General features: G+C 38.9%; 1 protein-coding gene across 1 annotated transcript in view; it reads right to left on the reverse strand.

Annotated features, from left to right (window-relative positions):
• Positions 1–17100, reverse strand: part of MAGI3 (membrane associated guanylate kinase, WW and PDZ domain containing 3) — a 231753-nt gene that overhangs the window by 52808 nt on the left and 161845 nt on the right. Inside the window, exons 4-6 of the mRNA XM_008697782.2 lie at positions 14078–14287; positions 9646–9820; positions 6243–6322 (exon numbers count right to left, since the gene is read on the reverse strand). Coding sequence (XP_008696004.2) covers positions 6243–6322; positions 9646–9820; positions 14078–14287 — 465 coding nt within the window. The remainder of the gene's footprint in view (positions 1–6242; positions 6323–9645; positions 9821–14077; positions 14288–17100) is intronic.

The raw sequence follows: 17100 nt of genomic DNA on the forward strand, positions 1-17100 counted from the left end.
CCCGTGTAGATGCAGAGCCAACGCCATGTTCACTCGCCGGCTAGCCTTCTACCCCAACACTCTGTTTCCTGGGTCTTATTTCTCTGTTGACTCCCAGCAAATGAATGAAGACAGACTTACTACTTAGGGCCTCTGCCCAGAACTTCATAGAGATTAAAAAAAATTTTCAAGAAGGAGACTGAAATAATCTGGGGGATAAAGTAGCTTCTCTCCTTCCTTCTTTTCCTTCTCCCCTCCTTCCAAACATTTAAGCTTAAGACAAAATCATCGCTCTTACAGAGTATACGGATCCAGTTACGCCGCCATGTAATGCATGCTTTAGTAGAAATATGTCACATGGGGCCGGTGAGCACAGAGAAGAGAACACCTAATTCTGACCTGCAGAGAATGACAGAGGAGGCGACAAAGGAATTAGATTCTGGAACTGAGCTTTGGAGGATAAGTAGGTCTGAGCCAGGGGAACACAGGGAGTGAGGCTTGTTCCTGGCCAAAGAGATGGGCACGTGACAGAGACAAAGACAAAAATGACGTCATATTTGTGACATGAAAATACTTGGGAAAAAAAAAGAAAGAAAATGCTTTGAAAAAGAAATACAGAATACAGTTCAATTGTAAACTAGACTTTATTCTGTAGGGAGCTATTACAGGTATCAGAGCAAGGGAGAGGTATCAGGCAGTTATATTCTAGAAAGATTCACAGCCAATGCAGCCAAAGGTTTTTGATCGCGTAGCCTTATCAGCAAAACATTTAATATGTACTTCCAAGATGTATATGTTTATTCATAATATATGTCCCACACTACTAATATGTACTTAATAAAGCAGACACAAAACAGAAAAAAAAAGGAGATAAAGATTAAATGAACAATTATCACAATTTTACCTCAATGTGGTTTTAAAAAGCTCACATGAGTTATAGAAAGTATCAGCTCTGTTGTTAACTTACTGTTCGTTTGGGCTCGTATATCTGTATTATCTTCAACAGGTGGTATCTTTGCAGAAATCTTTTTATGTGAATTAAAAACAAAAGAGCGAAGTCTATATACCCCCTTAACTGGGCCCACGCAAACTGTAAAACTTTATAGTGCCCTTGACAGAAGTAGTGGTGCTCAAGCCAGTCTGGGTACTGTCTGTGATCACAGAGAACGAGAAAGACCGCGCTGCCGATCTGGAAGTGAAGTAGGAGAGAAACTTTTTTTCCCCCCGGTAAGAACGTTACGAAAGAGAAGTTCTAACGTTTGCTTCCCGGGCAGCAATAGATAATCTGAGCATCATCAGTTTGGAGATCAGAAGCATAAAAACATATTGGAGGAGGAGAAATACCTGCAGGACAAGAGGACCAAGAATAATTCAAGTCTGCAGTGACTGGAGGGATGGAGGAAGATACAAAAGAAGAAAGATCTAAAAGATAGAAAAGCATAGGGACAGACAGCTACGTGAAAAAGCCAGAATGGCAAAATGTTCATTGTAGTATCTCGGTGGTGGCCAAAGCACTGTAAAATTCTTCCAGTTTTTCTATAAATTGGAAAATGTTCATAATAATATATTGGCAAAATATGGAAAAAAGAAAAAGCAACAGGGATTGGGAACTGTATAGGGAATAGAGCAAGGAGAGGAAGAAGCAAATATGCCTCCAATCATCCGGCCCAGAGGACTCCGAGCATTGTACCTATGACAGAGAGGGATGGGTATGGGGTGACTTTAGGAGAAAGATGTCAGTTTAGTTTTAAATATGTATATTAGAAGTGCTACTAGGGAATTTTTTTTTTAAAAGTCTCTGTGCTTTTGGTTTATGGAGATAAAGTTAATACAAATTATGTTTTAAAATTAAAAATAAAAATAAAAAAATCAAAAAGTCTCAAATGCAGTAGGAAAACAGAACTAGAATTCAAAACAGGACAATACTAGAAATTCAAAAAGGGGGCCAGCTGTAGTAAATTAATAGTTAGAGCTCTGACAATAAATACATTCTACAAGGGAAAACAGGAAAAGGCAGAGAATTGAACTGCAACAATCAGTACGCAGGAAAAGGCATGAAGACCAGCAAGAGATGTGCCGGAGAAGGCTAACACCACGTTCACAGGCTTTACAAAGTCAAGCTCTCTGGTATTACATACTCTAGTTTACCTTTACGGCAGCTGATTTCACCATCCGGAGCTTACTGCTGAAAGCCTTATAGACGAGGGCGCTATGTTATTAACGTCCAACAAAATACAGAGATTTTAAGTGCTCGTTCAGTTATAAAGAAAGGAGTCTGGGCAATTGCATGTGCCTTCCTAACCACCACCCCAAACAAGGTGGAGAATATACTCATCATTCCAGAGAGTTATTTCAATTCACCCACTTCCCCATTCCTCGCCTCATCTTCCAAAACTTCTATCAGCATAGACGAGTCTGCCTGTTCTCAGACTTTGATAAATGGATAAGCGAATACCCATTCTTTTGTGTCTGGCTTCTTCCATTCAACAAGTTTCTGAGATTGTTGAGTGTTATCGATAGTTTTTTTACTTTTTACTGATGAGTAGTATTTCACTGCATGAATATACCAAAAATTGTTTATCCATTCTTCTGCTGATGGGCATTTGGAATGTCTCCAGGTTTGAGTTACGAATACGGCTGTCGTGATCATTCAGGTGGAGTCTTTGGGACTTTTTGGGAACATGGTTGGGCAACCAACACCACAATCCAGTTTTAGAATGTTTCCATCACCCCAATAAGACCACTCATGCTATTTAATCTCTATTCCCATCCTCACCACTGGGCTACCACCACTGATCCACGTTCTGTCTCATATAGATTTGCCTGTTCCAGACACTTCATATAAATGGAATCCGGTAGTAGTTGGTCTTTTGTGTCTAGCATCTGTCACTCAGCACAACATGCAGAGATCGGCTCATGTACTATGTAGTATATATGCTATTTCCTTCCTTTTTATTGCTGAATAGTATTCTACTGGATGATTACACGTTTTATTTGTCCGTTCATTAGTTGGCGGACATTTGATTTGTTTTCACTTTGGGGCTATTATGACTAGTGGTACTATGAATATTTACAGGCAAGTCTTGCGTGGACATAGGTTTTCATTTCTTTTGGGTAGACGACTAGGAGTGGAACTGTTAGGTGAAACAGTAAATTTGTATTTAACCTTTTAAGAAACTGCCAAACTGCTTTCCAAAGCAGCTGTACCATCTTACATTCTGCTCAGCACCGTACCAGGGCTACCATTTCTTCTCATCCTCACCGACATTTGTTATTATCGTCTTTTCTGATTATAGTCACTCTGGTGGATATAAAGTGGTTTTAATTCGCACCTCCACAATGACTAATGATGTTAAGTATCTTTTCTAGTGGTTATTGGGCATTTGTAGATCTTCTTTGGCGAAATGCCTGTTTAAATATTTTGCCCATTTAAAAATCTGGTTGTTTGTCTTCTTATTGAGTTATAAGCATTCTTTATAGATTCAGGATATAATTCCTTTGTTGGATACATATTGCAGAGCCTACGACTTTGTCTATTCATTTTCTTAATGGTGTCTTTTGATGAATAAAAATTTTAAATTTTTATGAAGTCCCATTTATCAAGTTTTTCTTTCAAAGGCTCATACTTTTTTTGGCCCAAGAAATCTTTGCTAATCCTGAAATTATGAAGATACTCTCCTAAATTTTCCTCTAAAAGCCTGAGCGTTCTAGCTTTTATGGTTAGGTCTTTGATCCGCCTGAAATTAATTTCTGTGTATGGAGTGAGATACAGCTGAAGTTCATGTTTCCTTATGAATATGCATCCAGTTTTCCAGCACCATTCGTTAAAGATCCTCCTCCTCTCATTGAATTGATTTGTCACGTGGGCTGTAGATTAAGTGCTCACGTATGTGTGCACCTATTTCTGGGTTCCCTACTCGGTTCTGGTGATCTACTTGTCAATCCTTATGTCGGTGCCACACTGTCTTGGTAATTGAGCTTTACAGAGACTCTTCAAACCTGGTAGCTTACGTCCTTTGCCCCTGTCCTTTTAAAAGACTATCTGGCTAACTGGAGCTATATATATTTTATTAATTAATTTATTTTTTATTTTTTACTTTTTTGTTAATTATATGTTAGTCACCATACAGTACATCATTAATTTTTGATGTAGTGTTCCATGATTCATTGTTTGCGTACAACACTCAGTGCTCCGTGCAATACGTGCCCTCCTTAATACCCATCACCGGGCTAGCCCATCCCCTCACCCCCTCCCCTCTAAAACCCTCAGTTTGTTTCCCAGAGTCCATAGTCTCTCGTGGTTCATTTCCCCTTCTGTTTACCCCCCCTTCATTATTCCCTTCCTTCTCCTAACGATCTGCTATTCCTTATGTTCCATAAAGGAATGAAACCATATGATAATTGTCTTTCTGCTTAACTTATTTCACTTAGCATAATCCCCTCCAGTCCCATCCACATTGCTGCAAATGTTGGGTAATCGTTCTTTTTGATGGCTGAGTAATATTCCATTGTATATACGGACCACATCTTCTTTATCCATTTGTCTGCTGAAGGGCATCTCAGCTCCTTCCACAGTTTGGCTATTGTGGACAATGCTGCTATGAACATTGGGGTGCATATGGCCCTTCTCTTCACTACGTCTGTATCTTTGGGGTAAATACCCAGTAGGGCAATTGCTGAGTCACAGGGTGGAGCTATATATATTTTAGAACTGGCTCGTCAATTTCTTCAAGACCTAGTTAGAGGACTTTGATTGGGATTATATAAAATCTAAATATCAATTTAAGGAAAATGAGCATCATTAACAATACTGTGTCATTCGATCTGTGAACACAGTGTATCTCCTCAATTATTTCAAGTCTTCATTAATTTCTTTCAGGGATATTTTGTAGTTTTCGGTGTATCTTGTGCATCTTTCTGTAGATTTGCCCCAAGGTATCTAATTTTTTTTTTTAAAGATTTTATTTATTTATGTGACAGAGAGACAGCCAGCGAGAGAGGGAACACAAGCACGGGGAGTGGAGAGGAAGAAGCAGGCTCCCAGCGGAGGAGCCTGATGTGGGACTCGATTCCGGAACGCCGGGATCACGCCCTGAGCCGAAGGCAGATGCTTAATGACTGCGCTACCCAGGCGCCCCGCTAATTTTTTTTTATATCGTTGGAAACAATTTTAAAACAATTCCATTTTTCAATTGGTTGTTCCTAGAAAAATTCTTAATATTGCAATCATGCTGAACAAAATGTATAAATCGTTAAATTTTTTTAATAGACGGAGTTCAGTCTATAGGCGGACTATCTGAAACTCATTCGCAGCCATTCATTTTTTAACAAAGGTAAACAACTTCTGATGCAGTGATAGAAAAGGAATGCAAATTTTATTCATCTTCACTCTGTATTCAAGAAGGCATAGCAAATAATTTTGGTTGGGGTAAAGTCTATATTTATGTGTAAGACTATACTATTAAAAACTGTATAATACATAAGATAGACAGCATTATTACCTAAGAATTCTTAAAGAAATTTTTTTACTAAGTAGTAAAAATTGTGTGTGGATAGGGGTTGGGTGGGATATATTAGAGACTTTCACGGAGTTTCTACTGATGCTCTAAATGAAAGATTAGCCATAAATACTAACACACCTGTCCTAGTGATACTAAATTAAATATATTTTTGAAGGTTCAACAGCCATGATGTGGCTACCCTGTGGTTAAAAATGTATCTCATTTATTAAAATATTTATTTAGAAATTTGAAAACTTCATCTTTTTTTTTTTAATTTTTCTTTTTTTTAAGATTTTTATTTATTCACTTGACAGAGAGACAGCCAGCGAGAGAGGGAACACAAGCAGAGGGAGTGAGAGAGGAAGAAGCAGGCTCCCAGTGGAGCAGGGAGCCTGATGTGGGGCTCGATCCCAGAACGCCGGGATCACGCCCTGAACTGAAGGCAGACGCTTAACGACTGAGCCACCCAGGCGCCCCGTGAAAATTTCATCTTTAAAACAAACGTGCAAAAGGGCAATTTATTTTTATAAATACTTTTAACAAGCATTTCATTGCATAATTCTCAAAAAGAGAGAAAGTCTCTCATAAAATTAGGTGCAATGACATAATTATCAGCCAGCTGAATATGATACCCACCCACTGCTTACGAGCTTATGCACATTATGGTTTGTTTAGGGTTTTTGGAAAACTCACTATCTAAGCAAGAAGAACAAGAAGGGATTAAGTGAATAAATACAGTATAAAAGATTTCTGAATCTCTACCTCCATCTTCACAGTCTTCGGGGGCCTTGGCTTTCTTACAAAGACGAGGATCCAGCCAGGTGGTTGTCTTGGTATTATGGCTGCAGGATAAAGATTTCAATTAGAAACCATCAAATAAAGAGGGAGGAAAGTATTTCAAAAGCAAAGATTAAAAGTGACTGGGAGGTATATGATGTTTGCACATTTATGTCCTACAGGCTCTCTTTGTACATCTCTGATTCAATAATCCTATTGTTCTCAGGCTGCTCCTTCGAAACTGCCATAGAGGGAAGGGTAATGCTAGAGGGAAGGTAATGCTAGAGAAAGATGACTCTAGGGAAGGGGTAAAACGCCAAGTGCAGAATAACAGACACTGACTTAAGCAGTCAAAAATATGTCTAAGGGTGGGCACATGGCCCCATACTGTGCCTTATCCAGTTGGAAAAGCTGCCTTGAAAACCTCGTTTGGTGCTGCCTGAATTCCTTCCTCCCTCTCTTCAAAACACACGCTATTTCTTGCGTCCCTGCGATGTATGGCACTGTGCTGACGACCAGGGATATAGGGATATAGGCAACAGACAGATTCCTCTGCTCTCATGAGGGTTCCTGAAAATGAGTTTCATAAAATAAAAGGTTTTCAAGTATCTATTTCTGCAGGATGCAAGTAAAAATGATGGGTACAGTTAAAGTCTACTCTACAAACTATGGATCATATACTGAATAGAAAAGAGGAGGCAGAACCGAAGGACCCCCTCTCCACCCCTCGCGCACACTCCTTTTTATGCAGCAGGCCAGAGAAGTTTCCAAGGAGCAGTGTCACCTTGCAGTAGATAACAATGCTAAAACAAAGCCATCACACTGCTGAGTAGACAGTGATAGAGTGCAAACATCTGAAATGTGAGGAAATTAAAGAAAGAAAACACCATGGAGGAAAATATACCGGGAGACAACAAAATGTAAATTAAAGTTATTATCAAAGTAGTGTGAGAATAACAACGTGAACAAAATATCATTCATTGGTGTTTTTATCGTGAGATAAACTCCCTAATCTTTATATTAATTACTGTTAGGAATAAGCCAGTGGTTTCGGGGAATCAGTCATACCTTCTAGGCCTTTCCTAACTCCTGAGCTATCAGGCCACGCAACCCCTTCTTAAACTTTGCCAGGTATGATACTAGTGGGCAGACTGTGGTAGAAACACTTCCGTATGCCGAATAACGGATAATCTGAATAGGAGAAACTGGGGTTGTTTCTAGAAGGTCTGCGTTATCCATTCTGTCAAACAGATAATTTCTCCACACTCAAGCCAGTTAAATCAATTTTAGCAACATGAAAAGGATCAGGACTCCAAAGAGGCTTAGCAGCATGTAGACTGTAAGGGGGAAAAATCATGTACGTATCTTGCTAAACCAAATTCAAAACCGCTACGTGTGAAAAGCTTAACTTTGGCTCCAGTGATCCAAAATTTTTCTTGCTAAATTAGCAGATGTACACAATCTGCTAGGATTTTACCCAATATTTCCCAAGGTAGAGAAATGCCCATAGGGGCCATACGCTAAACATAATAGCTAAAGGCTACCGACTCACCGTCTTCTAGATGCATGATTTAACAGCGGTGGTCACACAGATCAAGCACATCGGCTACCTTGGCAAATACTATTCAGCTATACTGTGGTGAAGAACCCCTTATCAGATATGGGTTTGCAAATATTTGCTCCTATTCTGCAGATTGTTTTTCCACTCGTTGACTGCTTCCCTTTGCTGCACAGTTTTTTAAGTCTGATGAAGTCCCATTTGTCTATTTTTGTTTTTGTTGCCTGTAGTTTCTGTGTCATATCCAAGAGGTCCTTGCCAAATTCAATGCCATGAAATTTTGCCCCTGTGTTTTCTTTTAGGAGGTTTATGGCTTCAGGTCTTATATCTAGGTCTTTACTGCATTTTAATAATGTTCAACTAGAAAGGCATTTCTTTTATAAATTCTCTCCTCTCTCTATAATTTACTAACTTATCCCCATTCATAGAATAAAGTACTGTCAGGTTCACTGTCTCCTACTCTGCTTCTGATGACACTCCAGCCACTTCTAATGACTCTAAATCTTACTTGGGGATTTAGTACTAAAATCAGAATGAAAGTCAAAAGTCTAAATCACCTTTGAACAACCCCTTAAATTGTCCATAAAGAAGACTATACCTGATTTTGTCTGCTTTGCATAATCCTTGTCATTAATGTTTATGTACGTGTATGATATAATCAATAACGTACCGTGTATGGTAAAAAGAATACCATGCACACAGAATCTAGGTCTTTTAAATACTGTAACCCCACCTGGTAAAGCTAGATGCTCACTCTATGGGGAGGATGTGGAACTTGGGACCAAATGAGGAAACAGACTCAAGTCTCCCATCCCTAATTCATTTTTAAGTATATGTTCCTTGACTGTAGTGTCCAGTCCTCAACATTTTAATTGTTATTTACCTGTTATATTCTGCAACTTCACTACATTCATATTCTGCCTCTGTGCAAATTATTTTAAAGATGAGAATTATAGCTGCATAAGAATATAAAAATGCTGCATCATGAACGTCCAAAAAAATTATTGGCATATTATTCTCTGGCGTAAACCATATAAAATTTTAGGTTGATCAAATACATGTGGTATTTTATATCTCTATAAATAGATTTATATTTACATTAATAATGCTTTCTCATAAATTAGGGTTTGTCAATTTATATTGTACCAATGAGTCTGAGGATCAGTGGTATTTCCCTCCTGTGTTACTCAACTATATTGCCTGAATATATCTAGAACGGAAAATATTCAGCTCAGATAATAAATATGCACTCCCTCCACAGGATGGTAGTTCTTTTTTTTTTTTTTTTTAAGATTTTGTTTATTTATTTGACAGAGAGAGAGACAGCCAGCGAGAGAGGGAACACAAGCAGGGGGAGTGGGAGAGGAAGAAGCAGGCTCATAGCGGAAGAGCCTGATGTGGGGCTCGATCCCACAACGCCGGGATCACGCCCTGAGCTGAAGGCAGACGCTTAACGACTGAGCCACCCAGGCGCCCCAGGATGTAGTTCTTGAAATGCTCCATAAGTTGGATAATCTATCGAAAGGTTAAAAACACAGCAAGCCAAAATACCCTCCGGGCCTACATTCTTCATGATCGGTGATAAACCTGTTTTTAATCTCCCTGTTTTTATGAAACCAGAAATCAAATACACGATTCCTTTATCCAAGTCAAATAAAAATGAAATATCATCCAGGGAAATCATCAGATTAAGAATCAACTGTTACTTGTATGAAAAATCTTCTTAAAGAAAGACAAAAGAAATGGAAGCCTGTGAATGAGGATAAAGAAATGGTAAGACAAGCGTCCCAGTGACAGGGTGTGTTAGGAGAGATACAGACATTTGCTTACTCAATGAAGTAGACCATCCCCGTGTCGGTGTAGGCCATCTCCCAGTTTTTGGGCAGTGGTTCCAGATTCTCATCTCTCATCATATAATTTCTGAAGTCCATGGAGCTATTTGTTTGGTTATAACTCGGGACGGTCTTTATCCAATCAGATGACTCAGAATGTCTCTCTCTGTTTTCTGCCATTGAACACAGAACAGCGTGCCAAGTAGGTAAAGTTACACTCCCTTCGAACAGCTCTCGTTTCCAACAAAATACCAAACATTTATCGCAAATTTCCTTGTGTATTATGTCCACATTCTATCATTTTTGCAGTATCAAATAGACATACTGAATTTTTTTCATCTGCTAAGTGACAGTGACCCAGCACAGCACCGCTAACGCCAGTCTGGGAGAGAAGTGAAAAGCAACACTAGAATCAATTGGGAATATTGTGAATACGTATCAGTCAGTGTGCGACTGACAGCAATGTCTGTAGTGGTGCTTACACAGTCCTTTCACGGGCCTGGCTCTACTTCAAGCACTTGACATATAAGAACCCATGATCCTCAAAGCAGCCCTGTGATTATCACCCTTGTGTTTTTTAGATTATAGATGAAGAAACTAAGGCACGGTGAGGTTAATTTAGTCAAGGCCACATACTAACAACAGCAAAGTCAGGTTTCAAATCTAGGTGGTCCACGCTCTGAACTGCTCTACCAACTTGTCTCACACATTTAACACAGGCCTTTAACATAATACTAGTTCTTAAAAATTACACTGAATAGACTTCCTGTTGTTAAGTATAATGCTCTGCTGGTGATATTACAATCCTTTGAGAGTCCCAGAGTCCATAGGTAGGTAAGAATACTAAAATTTGGTTACTGCTAGGGAATTTGAAGCGCGTGAATTGTGAATTCCCGAGCAGTAACCAAATTTTAGACATTAGGCAACATCTGGATGTCTAATGGGCATCTCAAGCTTAAATATCCCAACTGGAGTTCCTACTACTCTTTTCCAGCCCAAACGGACTCCTCTTATAATCGACCTCATCTCAATGAAGGCAACTCCATTCTTCTGGACACGCCAGTTCAAACCCTTGATGTGATCTTTGACTCTGCACTCTCGACTCTCAAATCCAGTCTGTCAGCAACTGTTACTGGCTCAGGCCACTTATTCCCTGTCACATTTTCATCCGGTCCAAACCACTATCTCTCACTTAAATTACTGCAATGACCTCTTAACTAGTATCGCTGCTTATGCCTGCCTTCCTACTGCCGAGTTTCAATTCACTAGCCAGAATGAGCCTTAATATTAAAATCTGCTTTATCATGATAGTCTTCTACTCAAAACCCTATAATGATTTCTTGTCTCAGAATAAAAAGCAAAATTCTTCCAATAACGTATAAGATCCTATGTCATATACATTTCCACACCCCCCCCATCATTATCTGACTGACCTCATTGCTTATTATTTTATTTCTTTCCATCACTCTGCTCCAACCACATATAATGCATTGTCCACACCGCATCCAACTATCCCAGTTTCCTTGCCTTTATCTGACTATTCCAGGCATGCTCCCACCTCAGGGCATTTGTACTTAAAATTCCCTCTGGCTGGAATGTTCTCCTCCCAGATATTTTGAGTTTACGCCATCACTTCTTTCAAAGTCCTCCTCTCAGTGAGGTCTTTTCTGCCACTCTACCTAAAATTGCAAACGTTGGATACCACTACTTTTTTTTTTCTGCCACCACTACATTTTTTAAAAAAGATTTTATTTACTTATTTGAGAGAGAGAGACCACGCGCGAGCCCAGAGGGAGAGGGAGAAGCAGGCTTCCTGCTGAGGAGGGAGCCCGACATGGGGCTTGATCCCGGGACCTTGGGCTCATACCCCCAGCCAAAGTCAGATGCTTAACCAACTGAGCCACCCAGGCACCCCCCCCCACCACTACTTTTTTATCCTTCTCCTCCTCTTTGTTTTTCTCTTTAGCACTAATATACCATATGCTATTCATTCATGTTGGATAATTCTTTCTCTCCCACTAGAAGGCAAAGTTCATGAAGACAGGAGTTTTTGTCTGTTTTGTTCAGTGCTTTATTCCTAGCTGGTAGAAAAATGCCTAGCACTTAGTAGCCTAGCAGGTGTTCCATAAATATTTGTTGAATGCATAGCTAGAATAAAACACATGATTCATTCTCCAGGCAAAAAATGTGACAGAAATTAAAAGGCACCCAATGTGGAAATCAATCTGGAAGGGAGTTATAATCTTGGGACAGAAGTATGTTGGAGGAAAACAAAAGCAACTATATGATCTCTCATACTTTAGTGAACATAGTTTGAAGTGACTATGTAAAAGAGTACGCTTAATAGCCAATGACTTGAAAATACTGTTTATGTAACAACCATCGCTAGGAAAAAAATTTTTAGCGTTATTATATAACATATGTCATCCTACGTGGGCATATTAGCATTCTCACAGGAATCCTTTGGCAAGATACAAAATAATACACATATTTTTGTGTATATAAATAAATCTTTAACTATCCCCTCACCATTTCCATTCCCAACAATTTTCTGATTTTTCAAGGTGGGAATTCTAGTCCCCAAAAGGAACACACAAGGCATGTTTCTGCAACTTTCAATAAGTTAATTACTATAGTTAATACTATTCAGAAAAGACTAAGGGCTTTTAGTCATGCCTTTTACAGTTTTTTTGTTAAAATAGTCTGAATATTTTCTCTTACAAAGAAATACATAGTCCTACAGTATCCACACACGAGAGGCAGTATCAAACTGCCTCCCGTTCTTGGATACACTCTTAAATATTACCATCAAAAAGTTGGCAGAATCTGGGTTAGCAACCAGCTTACATGACATAAAGCTATGGAGATCACAGAGAGGTTTCCCTCTAAAGGAACTGCAGGGGTCACTGAGAAGCTCCGCATTAGAAAGTAAAAACACATTAAAGATGGCACGTGATGGTATGAAAAAAAAAAAAGTAAAAACAGAACATTTTTTCCCCCCTCGAAATAAGAATATACAAATTCCCACATTGGGACAGATTCATGGTCTCTAATCCCAGTCTTAAACATTTAAAAATGGTAACAGACTTAATTCTGTGGGAGGACAAAGCTGACATCGACATCAAAAGGCTCTGCTGTATGATGATTTCCCTTAACAGCCCCTACAGAATTAGATATGAATTCACCTAAACCTTTTTAGGCCTTTTTTCAGTCTCTACACCCAAGTCTACTGGGGTAATTAATTTAACATCAAACATATCATGTGGCATGACTATGTGAGATGTTAGGACTATAAGACAGGACCCACACCCTGGAGAAGGACACAAATGGACATATTAAGACAGTAAATACAATATACATAGTAAATTTGAGTAGCTGATGAAAGAAAATATCAGATGCTTTGGGAAAATAATATGGTAATGGGTTCTGCAAATTTGGGGATGTGATCAAATTCATTCATTTCATGGGTATCAATAAAATATTTTCTTAGTTCCTATTTTGTGCCAGGCACTGTTTATGGTGCAAGGGATATAGCAATGAACAAAACAAGCAAAACTTCCAGCCCTCATGAAACTTGTAGTCTCGCATTTTGAATGAACATATTACAATAAATAGCACTGAAATTAGTTCTGTGGTGATTCTGTAGCTTCCTACTTCTACTCTCAATTAGAAGGGTAAGAATTGGGGCGCCTGGGTGACTCAGTGAATTAAACATCTCCCTTTGGCTCAGGTCATGCTCCCAGGGTCCTGGGATCAAGTCCCGCACTGGGCTCCCTATTCAGTGGGGAGTCTGCTTCTCCCCACCGCCTCCCCCCATCTTTCATGAATAAATAAATAAAATCTTAAAAAAAAAAAAAAAGGGTAAGAATCTCCTAAGCCACCACGACATTTTTAGGGGTACTCAAAGGAAGATTCTTCACCACTAAATTTCTGTTGGTTTTGCATTTAATGAAAAATAAGTCAGGTTTGGAATTTTTTTTTTTTTTTTTGAGTGATTCAGAATTTAAACTCAACATAGTGCTAACAAATCTTTCAGATAATTTTGACTGGCATATTTCTAACCCTCTGCATTTTTAGTTGCAGGCTGTATCTTAAAACTGTATTTTGTTCATATCCTATAAAGTATGACTTAGGCCAACCAGATTCTCACATCTTGGAACCTCAAATCTTTTCAGCAGTGGGATCATGGCATGTTATGTTATTACTAATGATAGCTTATTATGGACTTATCAAAACTGCCACTTGGTGCAACCTCACTCCAGCTTTTAAGATGGTTGACAGCACTTCGTTCCACACACAACCTCTTAAAAATAATCAGAATCGCATCACTTGCTCTACACGCTTTGGGAGAGATTTGACTACTAGCAGTTACGTGTCATGTTCAAGTCACCCTGGAAGATCAGTTAGAAGTTGTGCGCCGGCTTACAAACCTGCAGTTCCACTGCCATTAACTGCTTCCCTGTCCTCATCTTCTTCCTCTTCAGGAAGAGAGCTGTCCATTCTTTCCATCTTGCTGACAGATGTAGTTCGTTTTCTTTGGGATTCTGTGTCAAACTCATTATCGAAGAGGACCTGATCAACTGGATCTGGCTGGAAAGGGCTGGGTTCTGCTGGAGGCTTGGGAGTTCCGTAGAAGTTTCCTGAAATGGACGAAATAACAGCAGCTGAAAGGACTGATGTTGAATTGAGTGAGAACGAGAGGATCCAGTGTATGTCTGCGCTGCTGTCTTATACCGAGGCTTCTGAATGGCCAAAAGGAAGCCCAAACACTCCTTCCCGGGGAGTGGAAGAGGGAGAAAGAACAGAAAGAACTAATTTCTCAAGTGCCCTTCACCATGTATATTCTAACATTATCTAAATTTTTAATACTATTTGTACTAAGGATAGGAAGTTGACTTTATGTACACAGATTATTTATTCCGACAGGGCTTGCTTTGCATGGGATCTAAATTAGGGCCTGATTTGTGAATTTAAATGCATCGGTGCTCTCGTGTAAGGCTAATTGGCCTAAGAACTGGGAGTAAAGGAAGAGACAACGAACTCAAATAATTTTGTTCTGATGTGTAACATAATGAACTATTTTGGTAAAATGAGGAAATATGTGGGTAAAGGATAAAGCTAAGAACCAGTGCGTACTGAAATGTAGGCTGTTTATGTAAAAGTAATTTTTAGGTTTTCTGAGCATTCTAATTATATTATTTTACTTGACAATTTATTGAACAAATAGAGACATTATTAGCATAATTCAATATTGGCTTATTCTCAGGAAAGCAAGAAATACTTTAATATTCTAAGTCTTGAGGATCAGGAATTTTTGCAGTAAAAATAAATGTTCCAGAGTAGAAAGAAAACAATTGAATGTCTTCTTAATTCGTCATGCAGTTCCCAGTAGGCAGCCAAATACAATGGAAAAGCACTCAAAAGGTCTAGCTACATTAACAGTTTGTGGCTCCTGCTAGCTTTGACCTTTTATCAGCCACTATGCTAATGTTATCAAAAGATAAGGTTAGGGAATAAAATATTCATCATCTTTTTTTATTTATTTATCTTAAAAATCACACCTTCTAATCCAAGTCCTGGACTCCCAAGGAGGCAGTTAAGATGCTCGTCACATAAAGTAAATTAATGGGGTATATAATGAATTATTTGTCCCAGGTGAAAAAAGCACAGGTTGTCCACCATAACAATGAGGCGAATCTACAGATCAGTTTCCCTTGCGCTGTGTGTGCCTTGAGGGAAAAGCATTAAGATAAATTCTTTGGACATCTGCCTTTGGGCGGTAATTGCCATTAAGATATGCAAGACAATATGATTTCTCTCATCTATGGAACATAAGAACTAGGAAGATCGGTAGGGGAAGAAAGGGATAAAGAAAGGGGGGGTAATCAGAAGGGGGAATGAAACATGAGAGACTATGGACTCTGGGAAACAAACTGAGGGCCTCAGAGGGGAGGGGGGTGGGGGAATGGGATAGACCGGTGATGGGCGGTAAGGAGGGCACATATTGCATGGTGCACTGGGTGTTATACGCAACTAATGAATCATCGAACTTTACATCGGAAACCGGGGATGTGCCGTATGGTGACTAACATAATACAAAATCATTAAAAAAAAATAAAAAATAAAATAAAAAAAAGATATGCAAGACAAAACAATGAAATCAAGCCAAAAAATTTTTCAACTACATCTTGCCTCTTCCCACTCAACTACTCCCTTGCTCCCAAATCCACATTTGAAATGGAGTTACCCCTGTCAGGCAGATGGATGCAAAGATTTGTATTAAAACAAACTCAGAGGGGCTCTGCAAACTTTCTAGCCCACAGTAAAACTAGGACCCAGTGAAGAGGCCAGCTCACACTTCCCTGGGGCAGAGGGCCCAGAAACATTCCAAAGAGAGGGCTGGTTGGGGAACAGGATGCTCCAGGATCTCAATTTTTCCTGCATTGTGTCCAACAATCATGCTACCCAGGAATTTGGACATTCCACGACAAAAATCAAACATCCACGTTCCCTAAGGACGGTAGTTTTAGTAGCAACACTGGACACACGTTTTACTGTGTAGTCTTAGTAATTATTACCTCACTCTAGGAAGTTTTAACTGTTTTCTAGGGTGAAATCGGACAAATTTAGGATATTCTGATTGGCACCCATGATCATTAAGATTTTAGGACTTCATAATAAATTCTGGCAGCCTCCTTATTTAAACACAATTATTGGACTTAAATAAAACTAGCATTGCTTGTAAGGAAATTAGGTCTATTTTTCTTGAGTTGTTGGTAAATATCAAGATTTCAGATACAGCAAGGCATAAAAAATGATTTGGTTTGTGAATCCTGACTCTCGTTATTGAAAGAAAAAGGTTTTCATCTTTTTGAAGCTGTTTTGGAGGGTTTTTTTTTTTCCTCTTCTTTTTTCTTTTCTGAAAGTCTTTTCATTTTTCAGATAGAACTACCAACTATTAACTATCTTAAATACATACAAAATCACAATTGTATTAGAAACATATTGATTGATTGATTGATTGCCGGATTCCTTTCAGGTCTCCCCTTTTTCCCTGTTTAAGGACATAACATACATGGTCACATGTTCAGTTAAGGCCGTAACTTCTGTCAGTCCTCATGCTCTCCCTGAGCTGTCCTGAAGTTGGTACGTGTCATTTCCCTGCACACTGTGTACAACTAGGAGATACGCATATGCATACATAACACAGAAATACCACTGTTTTCATAAAACGTTCAAAAGGTTTTTCTAACATTTCCTCTCTAACATACCCGTTTTCACAAACAGTATACTGGATGTATGCTTTTGCCACTTTCCTTTTATACAATTATATTTCTAAGACTTGTTCCTGTTCATACATGTAGATTCAAGTTTATTTAATTGCTGTATAATAGTCCATTTTCATGAACAAGTTAGAATGCATTTTATGAATTCCCCTACTCAAACAGAGTTG

The sequence above is a fragment of the Ursus maritimus genome, unplaced genomic scaffold (assembly GCF_017311325.1).
Source record: "Ursus maritimus isolate PB19 unplaced genomic scaffold, ASM1731132v1 scaffold_12, whole genome shotgun sequence".
In the NCBI taxonomy this organism is placed as follows: domain Eukaryota; kingdom Metazoa; phylum Chordata; class Mammalia; order Carnivora; family Ursidae; genus Ursus; species Ursus maritimus.